Below are 15,462 nucleotides of genomic sequence, written 5' to 3' on the forward strand. Positions count from 1 at the left end.
ATACCATACTAAATCAACATATGAGACATGGAGAGATAAAGATTAGTCTATGGTTGAGAGCTGGCTTTTTTAACCTAAACACTTGGGAGGAGGGAAACAAAAACTTTTCACAGCGTTATAGAAAAATACAATAAATCTGGAGGAAAATAAACATTTGTAAGAACAACAATAAAAACCACATGTAGTAATGTTTGTGGTTATATTTAAAAATAAAAGAGAATAATAGCCAACCCTCACCCCCAAAAAAGCCACTGAACCCCGATGCAGAAAAGGAAAGTTGAATCAGTGGTTACACCCACAAATTTAATCTGGCACTTTTAATGTGATCTTTAGAGATCTTTTTCTTATGAAGGAGAAAATGAAGGGAATCTTACTGTTTATATACTGTTTGTAGTACACAGGTGCCACCAATCGTAACTAACGACAACCCCTATTTTAAGGCCTTAAACATTGCTAAATACATCTTTAAGAACTTACACTGCTACCCTTCCCTAGGATAAACACAAAGACCAGTATGAGTTGGAAAGAGGAACTTCCATTAGAGAGAAAAGAACATTTTGCTATATATTTCTATATGACACAGCAATTCCTCAAACATGATTTTGTGTTCAAAACAGTTAAGAACCAAGAAGCAAGCAACAAAGGCCACCAAGGAACTACAGCAGAGCCAGTGTCAATGCAAGAAAACACACTTTTAAAATACACAGCCCGAGGTCCTCACTCAGAGCCTATTCACTTTTATTTTAGACTGAATTCTAACACAACTGGCCACCTAGTTGCCCAGCAAGTCAGAGATAGCAAACTAGAAAGTGGAAAAGACAGAAAACTATTATATTGAGAACAGATGACCTAACAGGACAAAGGAGACGGAAATACCATTGAAAAGGGAAATTACAAAATCCTAGAACCAAAATTTAAAAAGCATAACTGGCAAGGTTTTATTTAAAATTGTAACAATCTTACAGAATTCAACTCTATGCATCCTACTTTAACAGTGCAACATTAATATTGTACCTTGTGTAGTGACTTGCATGGAAGATTGAACTTAAGCTCAAATAATGACCGAAAAGTGAGAGTTTTTAATCCTGGAGTTTCTCACTTGGTAGGCAGGCATCTATATTTTTCAACAAACCACAGGAAATTCTGAGGCACACCGAGAACTGAGAACCACTGTCCTAACAGTCTAAAGAAAGGTTACATTATACTCGATGTATTATTTAGAGGAAGAAGTAAGAATTTACTATGATCTTTAAATGTGCTCACTCAAACCTGTTTTTAAAACATTTGGGCATGTTGAGGTCAGGTGTAGTGTTCACCTTGGTCGAACACTGCATTTCCCAAAAGGAGGGAGGGAGCTAAATGACATATTACCAATAGCCAATCTATTCACCTTTGAAACCATAAAAATAAAAATGTAATACTAAATTTATGTAACGGCAAGTGAAGAAAATACTCAGTGTGGTACAGAACCATGGTAGAAACTCAATCAAGTTAAAGTTGTGTGGATAAACACATCTCACTAACTTAAGCTAGAGTCTGGGTACCAAACCTCTTTATGTAGTAGCATCTCCCAAACAAGATACACTCATACTCACCTTTCTGAAAAATCAGAGTCTATAAATTCTCTAGCCCGTTTTCTATCACTAAAAAGAAAAGAAAAAAAGGCATAAAAAGAACATATAAACACTACTTTATTTCATGAATAATTTACTGTAACTTGTCTAATGCCACTATATAGCTAAACATAAAAACTAATATAAAAGGTTTGTCCATAAAATAAAAACTTAAATTTTATGAAAGGACCAAGAAATCACAATAGGATAACCTAGTTTGAAATGAGTTCAATGAATCTTTAAGGAGGAAAACACTGCAGGTTCACAAAAGAAAAGGCACAGAGAAGTTTGATTTACTCTGGAAAGACTGACTATAAAGACACGACAGTCATACCACCTCCAACATAAAGCACAGCTGGGGCTGGAACTATCCAACCCTGGTCATCTCCAAACCCCTGGTATAGGCACGAGCTCATGTTATAATCTCTCAGGGCCGTGCAGAAATCCAAGGTAACTTTTGGATCTACATGAGAATGCTCACAAGGGCTGAATAAAGGCCATGGAATTACAGGTGACTGTCATGTCATCTCATTTGATAATGGAAAAGTATGACCACATATGAAACTCTTCTATCTCTAATATATGTGTGCGTAGGTGTTTGAATATGACTTAAAACACTTTGTCAGGACTATTTCATTAATTCATTTAATATTCTTTTTAAAAATATATTTTTTTATTGATTTTAGAGAGAGAGAGAGATAGAAACATCAATGATTAGAGAGAATCACTGATCAACTGCCTCCTGCAGGCCCCCCCTCACTGGGGATGGAGCCCAAACCCAGGCATGTGCCCAGACTGGGAATCGAACCGTGACCTCCTGGTTCATAGGTTGAAGCTTCAACCACTGAGCCACGCTTGCCAAGCTCATTTAATATTTTTGAAGGGAGGAAATTTTTACTCAACCAAGATTTACTGTCTGTTTGCTAGAACTCACAGTTGTAAATCAAAGATGGAACTACCCATGCAGTATTTAAATAACAATTTAAATAACTTCTAAAGTAACAGAATAAAGTTTTGAGTCATTAATTTTACTATTTCCTTTTATTTTATGGAAAGATGAGATGTTAAAATGATAAGCAAAGGAGAGAGGTTGGGTAAGGGTATTTTGCAGACAAAGATGAAACATGTGAAGGTTTGGTACTAAAAGTGGCAACTGAATAACATAGAATTTGGCCTCTTTTCCCTAGTTCCTTTTCTGATTTTTTTTAAGGAAACAAGAATTCATAGAGGAAATTCTCAGTATCACCAACACTTAAAATATCTTTTGTTAAAACAATATAAAATATAGTTTTGACATCTCCAAAGCAGCTAAATGCCATAATAATAAAAAATAGTTCTCTCTCAGAGTTAAAAAAAAAGTAAAAAGATTCAGGTACAAGTTATTATTATAATGTTTTTCTCTGTTTTAAAATGGTTGTTCCATAAATGGCTTATATCTAAGACATGAAGTCATATAAATTGGTAATTTTAAAGGAAACGTATTAGTTTTTAAGGACTAGACTAACATAACACAAGAACAGAAGACAAAATCCTAAGAAAAAAATGTCAGAACTTTTTAAATTTTATTTTTAAAATGGTAACTTGTAACAACACTCTTACCCTGGAACCCAGCCAGTAGCTTCCGCTATGTGTGTCTGAGTGACCATTGCTGGTGCTGGGGTGTATGGACTCCCAATCAGAACACTTCCTGAACTGGTCAGTCTCTGTGGTGTGCTTATAATCTGTGAAGTTCGAACAAAGAAGATAATATCCTTAGTTATTATGAAAAGCCTACAGGCACAAAATAATGTTGATTGCTAACCTTATTAGGAGGAATCTTATTGTCTAAAATGCTTAATCATCTAAAACATAAGCAGTACCTCTGATTCATTTATATCCTAGGATCGTATACTGACATGAGGTCATAATGCAGGTTTCAGCAAGTGAAGAGCAATTTGGAAGGATTAGCTGGCAACTGACAATGTTTTAAAAATCAGAAAAATGAAAAGCTTTCTTTGCAATTACAGAACCTAATTCCAGTCAAGCTTGATTTACTAGAACTGGGTAACAGTAAATCAGATCTTCACAGTCCAAAATATAGGCAAAAGCATTACACAATTTGGATTGTTATACAGATGCAACTTTATCTTTTTCTCTTTTTTTTCAAGAGCATGTTCTCATGTTATTAAATATTCTTTAATGACATATTCTTTAAATATGTCAGTAAAACATTCCATCATGTAAATATATTATTCCCTATTAGATATATGGATATTCAATTATTCACTACTATAAACAATGCTGTGATAAACATTTTTGTACAATGATCTTGGCCTTAATTTCTGTTTCCTAAGTATAGACTTCAGGAAAGGAATTAATGGAACTAAAGATACAGACTTTTTGTTTACTGCTTTTGTTTTTTTTAATTCTCACCCAAGGATATTTTTCCATTGATTTTTAGAAAGAGTGGAAGAGAGAGGGAAAGACAGGAGAAGCATATCGATTGGTTGCCACCTGCACAAGCCCCGACCAGGGGAGGTGCCTGCAACTGAGGTACATGCCCTTGACCGGAATCAAACCCAGGACCCTTTGGTCTGCTTTATCCACGGAGCCAAACTGGCTAGGGTGTTTATTGCTTTTTAGAAACATGTTTTTATTGATTTTAGAGAAAGAGGAAGGAGAGGAGAGAGAGAGAAACATTGTTGTGAGAGAGAAATATCGATTGGTTGCCTCCACAGGACTGGGGACTGAACCTGCAACCTGGGCATGTGCCCTGACCGGCAATTGAACCAGAGACCTTTCGGTGCATGGGCCAATGCTCAACCAACTGAGTCACACAGGCCCAGGCAGAATATGGACTTTTTAAAAAAAGTCCCTTGGGCCCTGGCCAGTGTGGCTCAGTTGGTTGGAGTTTCATCCCGTACACTGTAAGGTCACAGGTTCGATTCCTGGTCAGGGCAGACACTCAGGTTGCAGGTTTGATCCTGGTCAGGGTTCATATGGGAAACAACTGATTGATGTTTCTCTCTCACATTAATGTTCCTCACTCACTTTCTCCTTACCCCTTCCTCTCTCTTTAAAATCAATTTAAAAATAAATAAATAAATAAACACAAAAGACAATAAACAAGGATAAGATGTCTAGAGAATTCTGATTCTCTACAATAAGCCAAGGATGATCAAACAGGGCATTCAGAAGTTTGCCTTGTGTGAAAATATGAAAACTAGAAAATGTGTTTGGACCTCCTACCCCTCCATGTATCCCATCCCACCTCCACACCTCCATTTCAGTGCAAGATCTTCAAGGGCAGAGAGAATGTTTGCAGGGCCTAGCACAGTGCTCACAGGAAAGTGCAATAAATACTTACTGAACTGAGAGAAAAGACCCAGCTTTTAAAATGATAAAAAAAAGCTGGAACCAATTTGGCTCAGTGGATAGAGCGTCGGCCTGCGGACTGAAAGGTCCCAGGTTCAATTCTGGTCAAGGGCATGTACCTGGGTTGCGGACACATCCCCAGTAGGGGATGTGCAGGAGGCAGCTGATCGATGTTTCTCTCTCATCGATGTTTCTAACTCTCTATCTCTCTCCCTTCCTCTCTGTAAAAAATCAATAAAATATATTTAAAAAAATAAATAAATAAATAAATAAATAAATAAAATGATAAAAAAAAGTAGCTTCTTTATTCACTGATATACTACAAAGGATTATATAAAAATCCAATAAGAACAATACAATATAAAAGACAGTTTTCTCCAATCACTACATCACACATTCAAATGTCCTTTTTTATCATATTGTCACTGAGTGTGACAGCTTAAGGAGCAAAATTTGAGTATTTGATCAGTCTCGTCTACTCTTTCAAGAACAGGGGTGTCCAAAAAGCAATTCTATGTGTTCCAACCTACCCTTGAAACAGACTGTGCAGTTTTATTACTAAGGAGTTCTTTCTCTATATCTGTTATTAGTAGCCTACATGCTCGGTTTTATCTGATTTAAAGGGCTTTGTAGAAAGAAAAAGAAAGAAGGAAGGGAAACAAGCATAGGGAAACATGGTTATCATTACTGAGAATGACTTTGGAAATGAACTGCTATGTTCTAGTTTATTTTTTCTTCCTCTTTGTCAGATTGTCAGATATTTTCTTCTGATCTGAGAGTAAGTAGCAATACTCTGTTCCCTTCTCTTAGCAAAGGGCCTGATACACAGTAAGTCCTTAATAAACATTTCCTGAATGAACAAATTGGAGATGAAGGACTTGAACTGGAAAGACAAGTTAAAAGTTCATGTGAGATGCAATGAGTTCTTAAACTAGGACAGTGAGTCTTAAGAAACAAAACCAAAGGAAAGTCAACAGAACTAATCAACCATTAAACATAGGAAAACTATGTAGGTGATGAGTCAGACACACTTTATAAAACTGAACCTTAATTTTGAAATCCCAAATTAAAATGGAAGATAATTAGAGGTAACTACTTCTGATATTCAGTTGATCTGATAAGGAAAATGAATAAATTTCACCCCCCCCAAAAAAAAAACCAGAGACGACCTTAATTTAAATGTAATTGTGCTTTCTTTTGACAATAGATTACAGTTACGCAATGAAAATCATACAGCAATTGAACCTCATTCTAGAGATTTTCCGCCTCCAATCAATATATCTTATGTACTACTGCCATCTACAGTTAAGAAAGGCCAAGGGAACATCTACTTTGAAGGGGGAAAAAACTATATAATTATAAAATGTTATGTTAAATAATTCCATTTTTGTTGTTGTTAATCCTCACCCAAGGATATTTTTCCATTGACTTTTAGAGAGTGGAAGGGAGGGGGAGAGACAGAGAGAGAGAAACATCAATGAGAGAGATTCATCGATTGGTTGCCTCATGCACGCCCCCCAACCTGGGCTGGGGATGGAGCCTACAAACAAAGTATGTGTCCTTGAACAGAATCGAACTCGTGAACTGAACCTTCAGATTGCAGGTTGACACTCTATCCACTGAGCTAAACCGGCCAGGACAAGGATTCCATTATTTGACAAAATATTAGTTTTCAATATAAGAAACATGCAGTTTTAACCACATTAAAATAATCATGAGAGTATCTTATATATATAAGCAGAAACCTTTAGGAAAAGGGAAAGTATCCCAAAATAAAAGTTACTGCAAGTTTCTATAAATACTGAACAAAACTTTTTTTCTCAGGGCCTTTTGAAATTTCTACCTACCATTAAGATTTGGCTTCCATGAAATTTAAATTTTCTGTAAGAAGAAATTAGGTTTTATTCACTAATTCCTAACTAAACAAATATTTTTAAAAATCATGAATGAAAACTTGAAGGTAAAAGGACAATGTTCAAGAGAAGCAAGCAAGAGGAGAAGAAAGAAATGGCTCTAATTGGGGTTCTACATCAATTAGGAAATCAAAACAAAAACTCTGATTCTGGTCCAAGTCCTAAGAACTGCAAAAAGCCCCCGAGAATTAGGGAGACAAATAAAGGCCTTGGGCTGGCCTGGTTTAAAGCAGAGCCCCAGATCTCCTCTCCTTCGGACCTTTGTTTGCTGATTCTGCAGTAACTGGGTCAGTAGCATGCATACCTGATTGCTTACTGTCAGAACCGAAGTGTATAAAGACTGTCATGTACATTATACAAACTAACAATGGAAAGAGAAATTACATGTCTCCAAAAGAGAAACCTGAACTTAAGCCATAGCAGCATCACTAAAATACTAATAGAAAATAGCATCTCAAAACCAGAGGATTTCTGTAAGGGGAAAACAACATGCCATTGACTTTTATGGCAAACACATAAGAGTTCTGGTATGTTTGTTTAATTTTGGTGCTTATATTATCACATTTCAAAATACAGACTTTAAAGGCAGGTGTCTTATCTCACTTGTACCTACTGTAGTGGCTGGTGAGGGGCAAATGCTTAGCAAATGTTGGAAAATATACCCTGAACTACCTTGAATTGGGAACACTTACCTGAGCTCAAGTCTCTATGAAGTTTGTAGCTAGATCACATTCTTCACATAGTTATAGTAAATTGTGTAAGATCTTTGGCTTGGATTCTGTAGATAATTAACAGTCCTCAAGCGATCAGGAAAAATGTCATGTCTAGAATGTCTTAAAAATTGTAAAGACTTTCTGGAGCCATTAAGTATGTTAAAAGTTATTTTTGTCTAAACAATTTTGTGTTTAACCTATTCTACTGGGCTGTATACTATGGGCAAATTTTATCTTTGTTGCTCTACAGATGAGAACATGTAAGCACTGACAATGAAGAATTATTGTTGAAATGTTTATGCACTTTTGCTAAATAGTGCGTGAAGCCATTTAAATTAGGTATAGTTCTTTAAAATATGTTTTCATTGATTTTAGAGAAAGAGAAAGGGAGAGCGAGAGAGACATCGATTGGCTGTCTCCTGCATGTCCCTCCTGCTGGGGATTGAGCCCACAACCTGGGCTTGTGCCCTGACCAGGAATCAAATTGGTGACCTTTTGGTACCCGGGACAACACCAAACCAACTGAGCCACACTGGCTAGGGCAAATTTGGTATAGTTTTTAGAGTAGCATTTGGTATAGTTTTGTTTATAAATAAGGCTTTTTAAAAGTGCTATCTAGCCCTAGCCAGTTTGGCACAGTGGATGGAGCGTCAGCCTGCAGACTGAAAGGTCCCGGGTTCGATTCCAGTCAAGGGCACATCCCCCAATTGGGGGCTCCATCCCCAGTAGGGGGCATGCAGGAGGCAGCCTATCAATGATTCTCTCTCATCATTGATGTTTCTATCTCTCTCTCCCTCTCCATTCCTCTCTGAAATAAATAGAAATATGCTTTTAAAAAAAAGTGCTATCTACTTCAAGCTCTAACATCATTAATAAACTACTTACAGAGAAAGTTAAACATTTTTCATCCATTATTTCTATTAAAAATTTAAATGAATTGGCATGTTGTTTCCCCCCAAATGTCCTTTAATCAAAAATTTCAAATTAATACCTCCAGATAGAAATTAACTAATGGGTCACGTTCAATTTATATGAGTATATAGTTTAGGGTGGTAGAGATTATAAGAAATAACGGGAGGAGAACATAAAACATAACCAATTTTAAATCAATTTAACCAATGAGAAGCAAGAAAAGCCTCACACACAGAGCAAATCTTATTACACATTCAGAATCCAGAGTCAAATGTATGAAAATTAAAATTGAAGAGTGCCTCTCTTTTTCTCAAGATTTAATCAGTTACATTCAGATAAAAACAAAACTTTAAAAAGTGACTAAGAAATTAACTAGAATATGTGACCATCCATAGTTAGTAAATTTTCAAGTTCTAAGATTAGATGGTTTTCTTACCATTTGGGGTCCAACATTCACATTTATTGGTCCTAGGGTTTTTGGTAAAATCTTTGTTGGTGAGTTGGTGCTGGAAACTGGAAAAGCAACCAATGAAATGTTACCTGAAATGATATCAAAACACCGGGTTAGTGTTCTGCAATATTAAGGCCACCTTCTAACCCCATGGTCCTAATCCCAGTTTTGATTAAGTAATTTATAATTTAAATTATAAACAAGAAGGCTTACTTGCTTTGTTGTAGTGAATACAATTAGTTCTGCTGAATAGGAAATCTGTAAAATTAACAGTTCAGTCTATCTGCCAATTAACTACTGGATGTTTAGTTGGTTTTATGGAGGAAAAAATATTTAGAGAATATATAATGCAAAGCATCCTATATAATAAAAGGCTAATATGCAAATCAACCAAACGGCGGAATATCCAGTTGCTATGACACACACTGACCACCAGGGGCAGATGCACAAGCTGGGCTCATGGCTGGTGAGTGCAGTGGTGGTGGCGAGATGGATGTCCAGTTGGACATCCCCCAAGGGCTCCTGGACTGTGAGAGGGTGCAAGCAGGGCTGAGGGACACCACCCCCCCACCCCCCAAGTGCATGTACTTCGTGCACCGGGCCGCTAATAGTTAATATCAGAGTTGAGAAATTCAGTTGGATCTTTATTAGACGTAGAACAAAAAAAGAATAAAGTAAAAAAGAAAAAAAAAGTAGAAAGCATATTAGAATTTCTTTATAATATAAATATAAAATATTTATACTAAAAGTTAACATGATTTCAAAATATCAAGTTGGTAGTTTTTTTATGTTTCATTACAATAGAGAGAAAAAATATAATACTACCTAGGTTAAGAATGTTGGAAATTGAAGGATTTTCAAGTGATTTCAACACTTTAACCCTTTTCGGTCCAATTTTATTTTTGGAATTCAAACAGTCTGGTCCAAATTAATTGACGGAATTGAATGTTGAACCGGTTTGCGGTGTTGACCTCAGCCTTGACGGTGGACCTGCTCCTAGCACCTGGTCTGTTGAGTCAGCCTCCACGTTGGACCGAAAAAGGTTAAATTTTAAATTATGGCAGCGGTTCTCAACCTGTGGGTCACGACTCCTTTGGGGGTCGAACGACCCTTTCACAGGGGTCGCCTAAGACCATCGGAAAACACATATATAATTACATATTGTTTTTGTGATTAATCACTATGCTTTAATTATGTTCAATTTGTAACAATGAAAATACATCCTGCATATCAGATATTTACATTACGATTCATAACAGTAGCAAAATTACAGTTATGAAGTAGCAACGAAAATAATTTTATGGTTGGGGGTCACCACAACATGAGGAACTGTATTAAAGGGTCGCGGCATTAGGAAGGTTGAGAACCACTGAATTATGGTATCAGGGCATCGCCCCCCTGAGCCAACCAATAATCTTCTGAAATACCATATCAACTACTTAACTGCTCCAAACTTCAGTTTATCAATGTTTCTCCTAGAAAGCAGCAGTGTAATATGATGTAAGGAAGGAGATCACCCAGCAAGTATCTATGTGAAGGAGAGTCAAGCCTGAAACTCCGGGAAAAAACCAACATTTAAGAGCAGGGCTACAAAGACACTTCCTTCCTCAGCTCACTAAACTCCCTCATACTCCTTAATCCCCTTCTCTCACCTCCTGATTCTCACAGATACTCATGTCCCCTGCAGTAAGGATAACAGACCATCAGACTAACTGACAGCCCTTCTTCCTCAACCTGTGACCTATCTGCACCCTCACATACTTTTACTTTTGTCTTTCTGAGTGGAAATTCTCATATAAATTACTTCTTTCATGTCTGCTCTACACTTCTAGTCTCCTCAAGCATCTTAGTCATCAATTATGTACTCACTGTCGCCTGAGTTTTCAACTATACCATTGGCTCTGCCCCTTCAGTTTCCCTCTCTGCCCATTGGTTGGGTATCATTTTCCCTCGATATCCACATTTTAAAATGACATTATCTTTCTCATGTTCACTCAATAAAGCCTCAGACCCAAATCTGCTTCTCTTTCATGTTCTCAGTCTTGGTATACAACTGAGCATTGATCAACGTCCACCCAGAGACCCACTCCAGAAATAATCAACCCCCTCCTCAACCAACTGACCACCATATCTTACTTATCATTCCCTGGATCCTTTAATTGGTGGGCACTTCTTTAATTGAGAACTTTATCAAAGCTGGTTTGAATGCAGTTACCATGGTTCACAACTGTGACTGTGCAGTGGGACTGTCTGGGAAGCAATGCCTGGGTTCTACCCCCAGGGCTGTTGATATAATTGATATAGAGGCAACTTGGACACCAGACCGTTAAAAGTTCTCCAGATGGTTCCCAGCGCAGCCAGGGCTGAGCACCACTGTTCACGTCAAACAGCTTCCCTCCCCCTCCACACATCTACAACAAACCAGTCTTTCAACTGGTGAAACTGGTCTGGACACTCCCCTTCAACTTCAGACCTTCAAGGACCCCAGGACACTTCCTAAATGCCTCTCAGATTCCTCAACACGGCACAAAGCTCCTGGTCTCCAAACAGAAGCCTCCCTTCCCAGTTTTATTTTAGCGACTCCCCCCAAGCACCCCACACTCCAATCATGAAATACTCTGCAGTCCCGGAAAGGCCCAGCTTAACTCCCCCGGCTTTGGTGTACACCATTCCTTCAGCTGGGAAGTCTGTCTCTGATGGGACAACTACCTTCTAACACTTCAAAATGGGATTTCATACCGTGTCCTGAGTTACTACTGTGGGCCAGAGTCTACTCTAGAGGCTTCACGTATATACATCACCTCATTAATGCTCAGGACAACCGTGTGAAATACATTGCTACTGACTTCCTTTTACACATGAAGACAATGAGACAGAGTGAGGTTAAATGATTTGTACAAGGTCTCATAGCTGGTGAGGGCCATGGCTCCACCTCTCCAGCCTGTGCTCTGTGGCACCTCCTCCTTAAATGCTGTCCCTGCCGCTGTGGTCTAGGGCCTGGATCCCCTTCCTCTGGCTTTTCATAGAGCCTATTACCATTTACCAATTAGTTCTACTATAAGTGGGCTATGTCTCTCAGCTTCGCACCCTAGCATCTGGTTAGTCCCTGGTACAAAATCACTGTATGAATCTATAAAAACTGGTTAGCATAGATTGGAGCTATTACCTTTTCTAATCTGGATGCCATACTTCCTGTAATGTAGCCTACAGTGTATCTTTTCTTACTTTTTAACAGGTATCATAGCTTACACTAAGTTTGAAGTAAATTTGAATATCCAGTCCTGCCCGGCCAGCATCGCTCATAGGTTGAGCATCGACCTATGAACTAGAAAGTCACGGTCCAATTCTCGGTCAGGGCACATGCCCAAGTTGTGGGCTCAGTCACCAATAGGGGACATGCAGGAGGCAGATGATCAATGATTCCCTCATCACTGATGTTTCTCTCTCTCACTCTCCCTTCCTCCCTGAAATCAATAAAAATTTTTTTTAAAATAACATCCTATTAATTGCTAAAGATTAAGGTTATTATAAAAACTCTCTAGCCCTGACCAGTTTGGCTCAGTGGATAGAGCGTCGGCCTGCAGACTCAAGGGTCCCGGGTTCGATTCCTGTCAAGGGCATGTACTTTGGTTGCGGGCACATCCCCAGTGGGGAGTGTGCAGGAGGCAGCTGATCGATGTTTCTCTCTCATCGATGTTTCTAACTCTCTATCCCTCTCTCTTCCTCTCTGTAAAAAACCAATAAAATATTTAAAAAAATAATAAAATAAATAAATAAATAAAATAAAAACTCTCTGAATATGGTTATTCAATAGTTTAAGAATCTGCCAAACTGGAGAATAATCTATGATTCTAGGGGAAGAGCTATGTAACTGCCATAAACTCAGCCCTAGGCAAAAGCACACACCACAGATCCATGTGAAGAACAGCCTGGAAAAGTCTGGCTCTCAGATGGATTTTTAAAAATATATATTTTATTGATTTCAGAAAGGGGGAGAGAGAGAGAGAGAAAGAGAGAGAGAAACATCAATGATGAGAGAGAATCACTGACCAGCTGCCTCCTGCATGCCCCCTACTGGGGATCGAGCCCACAACCCAGGCATGTGCCCTGACCAGAATTGAACCTGGGACCCTTTAGTCCGCAGGTCAATGCTCTATCCACTGAGCCAAGCCAGCTAGGGCTCAGATAGATTTTTAAAATGATCTTAATACTGCTGAATGTTTAAGATGAGGTCATCTCTAATACACTGTTAGGAGCAAACACAAAAAACAGTAAAGCAACAAAAAAAGATAATTAGGGTTAGGAAACCACTTGACCCCAATTTTAACCCTAACACTAAAAAAAAATGAAGAATATAAAACATTGGTCAAAACCAAAAAGAGAAATATCATGTCAACTGATACCAAAAGAATTTAGAGGAAACTTAATAAAATTGATTCTAAAGTAGAAGAGGAAAGGCCAAGAATATTGAGTAGAACAGCCAAGAATACTGAAAAAAAAGGAATGGGGAAGAAGGGAATTTTAGCCTACCAGATTCCAAAATTATTACTTCGCTAAAGTGACTGAAATAATGTGACACTGGCTAAGAATCAGATAAATAGATTCACAAAAGAGAAATTAAAGTCCAGAAAGTACTTCATCTCTATATGAAAATTCTATATATGGTAAACGTAGCATTTCAAACCAATGAAGAAAGGATGGAATATTTTAGAAACACTTGTTGAAACAAAAAATTATCCATCTGACTAAACAAAACCTTATATTTCAATTTCTCATCTTGCACAAAAATAAATTCCAGAAAGATAAAATATTTAAATATGAAAATTAAAACCGTAAAAAAAAGGAAAAAGAAAAGTAAAGCCATAGAAGTATTAGAAGAAATAAAACTATTTTTTTAATAATTTGGGAATAACGAAGGTCCTTCCAAGCATGTTATAGAATTTAGAAATCTTAACTGAAAAGAGACTGACAGATTTGACTATCTAAAAATAAGTATTTTCTAAGTAACAACAGACCAAATATACTTAAAAGAGATCTCAGAGTTGGTAAACAATTCTGCAACACATAGATCACTGGATTACTATCCTTAAGAATTTTTATTTAACTTCCCACTTATAAATCAATGACAATAAGACAATACCCTAATATAAAAATAAGTCAAATACATGAAGAAATAGTAATGTCAATGATCATATGAAAAATGCTTGATTTTAACAATAAAAAATTAAAACTAAAAAAAAAGAAAAATTTTCATCTACCAGATTGATGAAGATTAAGTAGGTAGATAATGCCCTGAGTTGGCAGAGATGTGCCTGGACAAGGAATTGAACAGTGACAGCCTGGTTCACTGGTCAACACTCAACCACTGAACCACACAGGCCAGGTTGCATTTTTTTTTTTATTAGTAAAACTAAAATCTGTTTTATAAGCAATTAAAGGGGCTCCACTGGGATTTCAATAGTTGTATTATTCAAAAATAAAAGCCATGTACATATTTACACAATTTACTTTCACTGAATAAACTAGGTCAAAATAATAAATAGGTCAAAAGGGCATATTTAAATAGGTTACAAACATTCAGTCCTCTGAAATACCTGTCAGGTTAAAAGAAGTAAAACCAAACCAAGTCTAAACATTTTTGCATAATGGCTTGGCCATAATTCCCAGCTTCTTGGCAACAGGGACCCAATACTGTCCAGAAGCCAATTCCTGGTACTTGATGCACTTATTAAAAACAAAAACTTCGAGACCTGCCTGAGTTTTGGTTCTGGAAATTCCCTGAATTAACTAAATGAGATCAATCACCTTGGGAAGTGGCTAGGAAAAAGAGGTAAAACATTATGCCAAATCTTGGCACAGACACAAAAGTTTGACTCAAAATTTATTTCAATTTTGAGTACATGGATCTTTCTGTTTTCCATTAGAATTGTCTAGACAGTAGAGATTTCTTTCACTCATCATTCTTCCAGTTCCAGTTAATCACCTTCAATATGTCCAATTAAAATGGAAAAAAAAGCAGTCAAATAATTGTGGTTTGTCTACATGATGCCAGTATAAATTATTTTTTTACAGCACTGACTTTCTGGAAAAAAAATTGGTTTTTTGTCTGAATTAGCTTTTGGAAAAACCTTCCTAACCCAAGCCTGTATCACATCCTCCTAGTAGAACCAAATTAGTAACTTACTGTAGGAAAGAATATGCCTATTTTATGGGTTTACAAATACGTCAAAGCAGAAATAGTTGTATATCACATATGTACAGGGTCCAACCTCATAGGACAAGCTAGTCTACAGCCTTAAATATAAAAGTTTTAATATGACCTAGATTGTGGTGGTGTATGTGTTTATCAAATGTAATCTACTACATGTGAATTATCAATATATATAAAAGCCAAGCAACTGGAATGACGGAACGACAGGTTGCTATGACACGCACTGCAGCGGCCAACTGGTCCTATCAGGCCGATGGGCCCTGCCAAACCGCCTGTGCCCCCCCCCCCCCCCCCC

At 37.3% G+C, this 15,462-nt stretch overlaps 2 protein-coding genes across 19 annotated transcripts in view; one reads left to right on the plus strand and one right to left on the minus strand.

Moving 5' to 3' along the window:
* LOC111824919 overlaps window positions 1-15,462 on the plus strand; it is a 115,786-nt gene that overhangs the window by 52,507 nt on the left and 47,817 nt on the right. The gene's annotated exons all lie outside the window — the stretch shown is intronic.
* The window catches only part of TFDP2 (transcription factor Dp-2), a 117,947-nt gene that overhangs the window by 21,980 nt on the left and 80,505 nt on the right, over window positions 1-15,462 (minus strand). For 10 of the 17 annotated variants that reach the window (XM_023749604.1, XM_023749599.1, XM_006083780.3 and 7 more), the window contains 3 exons: window positions 8,942-9,045; window positions 3,213-3,334; window positions 1,596-1,643 (listed from right to left, as the gene is read on the minus strand). In XM_023749604.1, the coding sequence (XP_023605372.1) occupies window positions 1,596-1,643; window positions 3,213-3,334; window positions 8,942-9,045 (274 nt within the window). The remainder of the gene's footprint in view (window positions 1-1,595; window positions 1,644-3,212; window positions 3,335-8,941; window positions 9,046-15,462) is intronic. The other 7 variants (XM_023749607.1, XM_023749606.1, XM_023749609.1 and 4 more) reach the window with 3 other exon arrangements.

This window comes from Myotis lucifugus, unplaced genomic scaffold (genome assembly GCF_000147115.1).
Source record: "Myotis lucifugus unplaced genomic scaffold, Myoluc2.0 scaffold_8, whole genome shotgun sequence".
Classification (NCBI taxonomy): Eukaryota; Metazoa; Chordata; class Mammalia; order Chiroptera; family Vespertilionidae; genus Myotis; species Myotis lucifugus.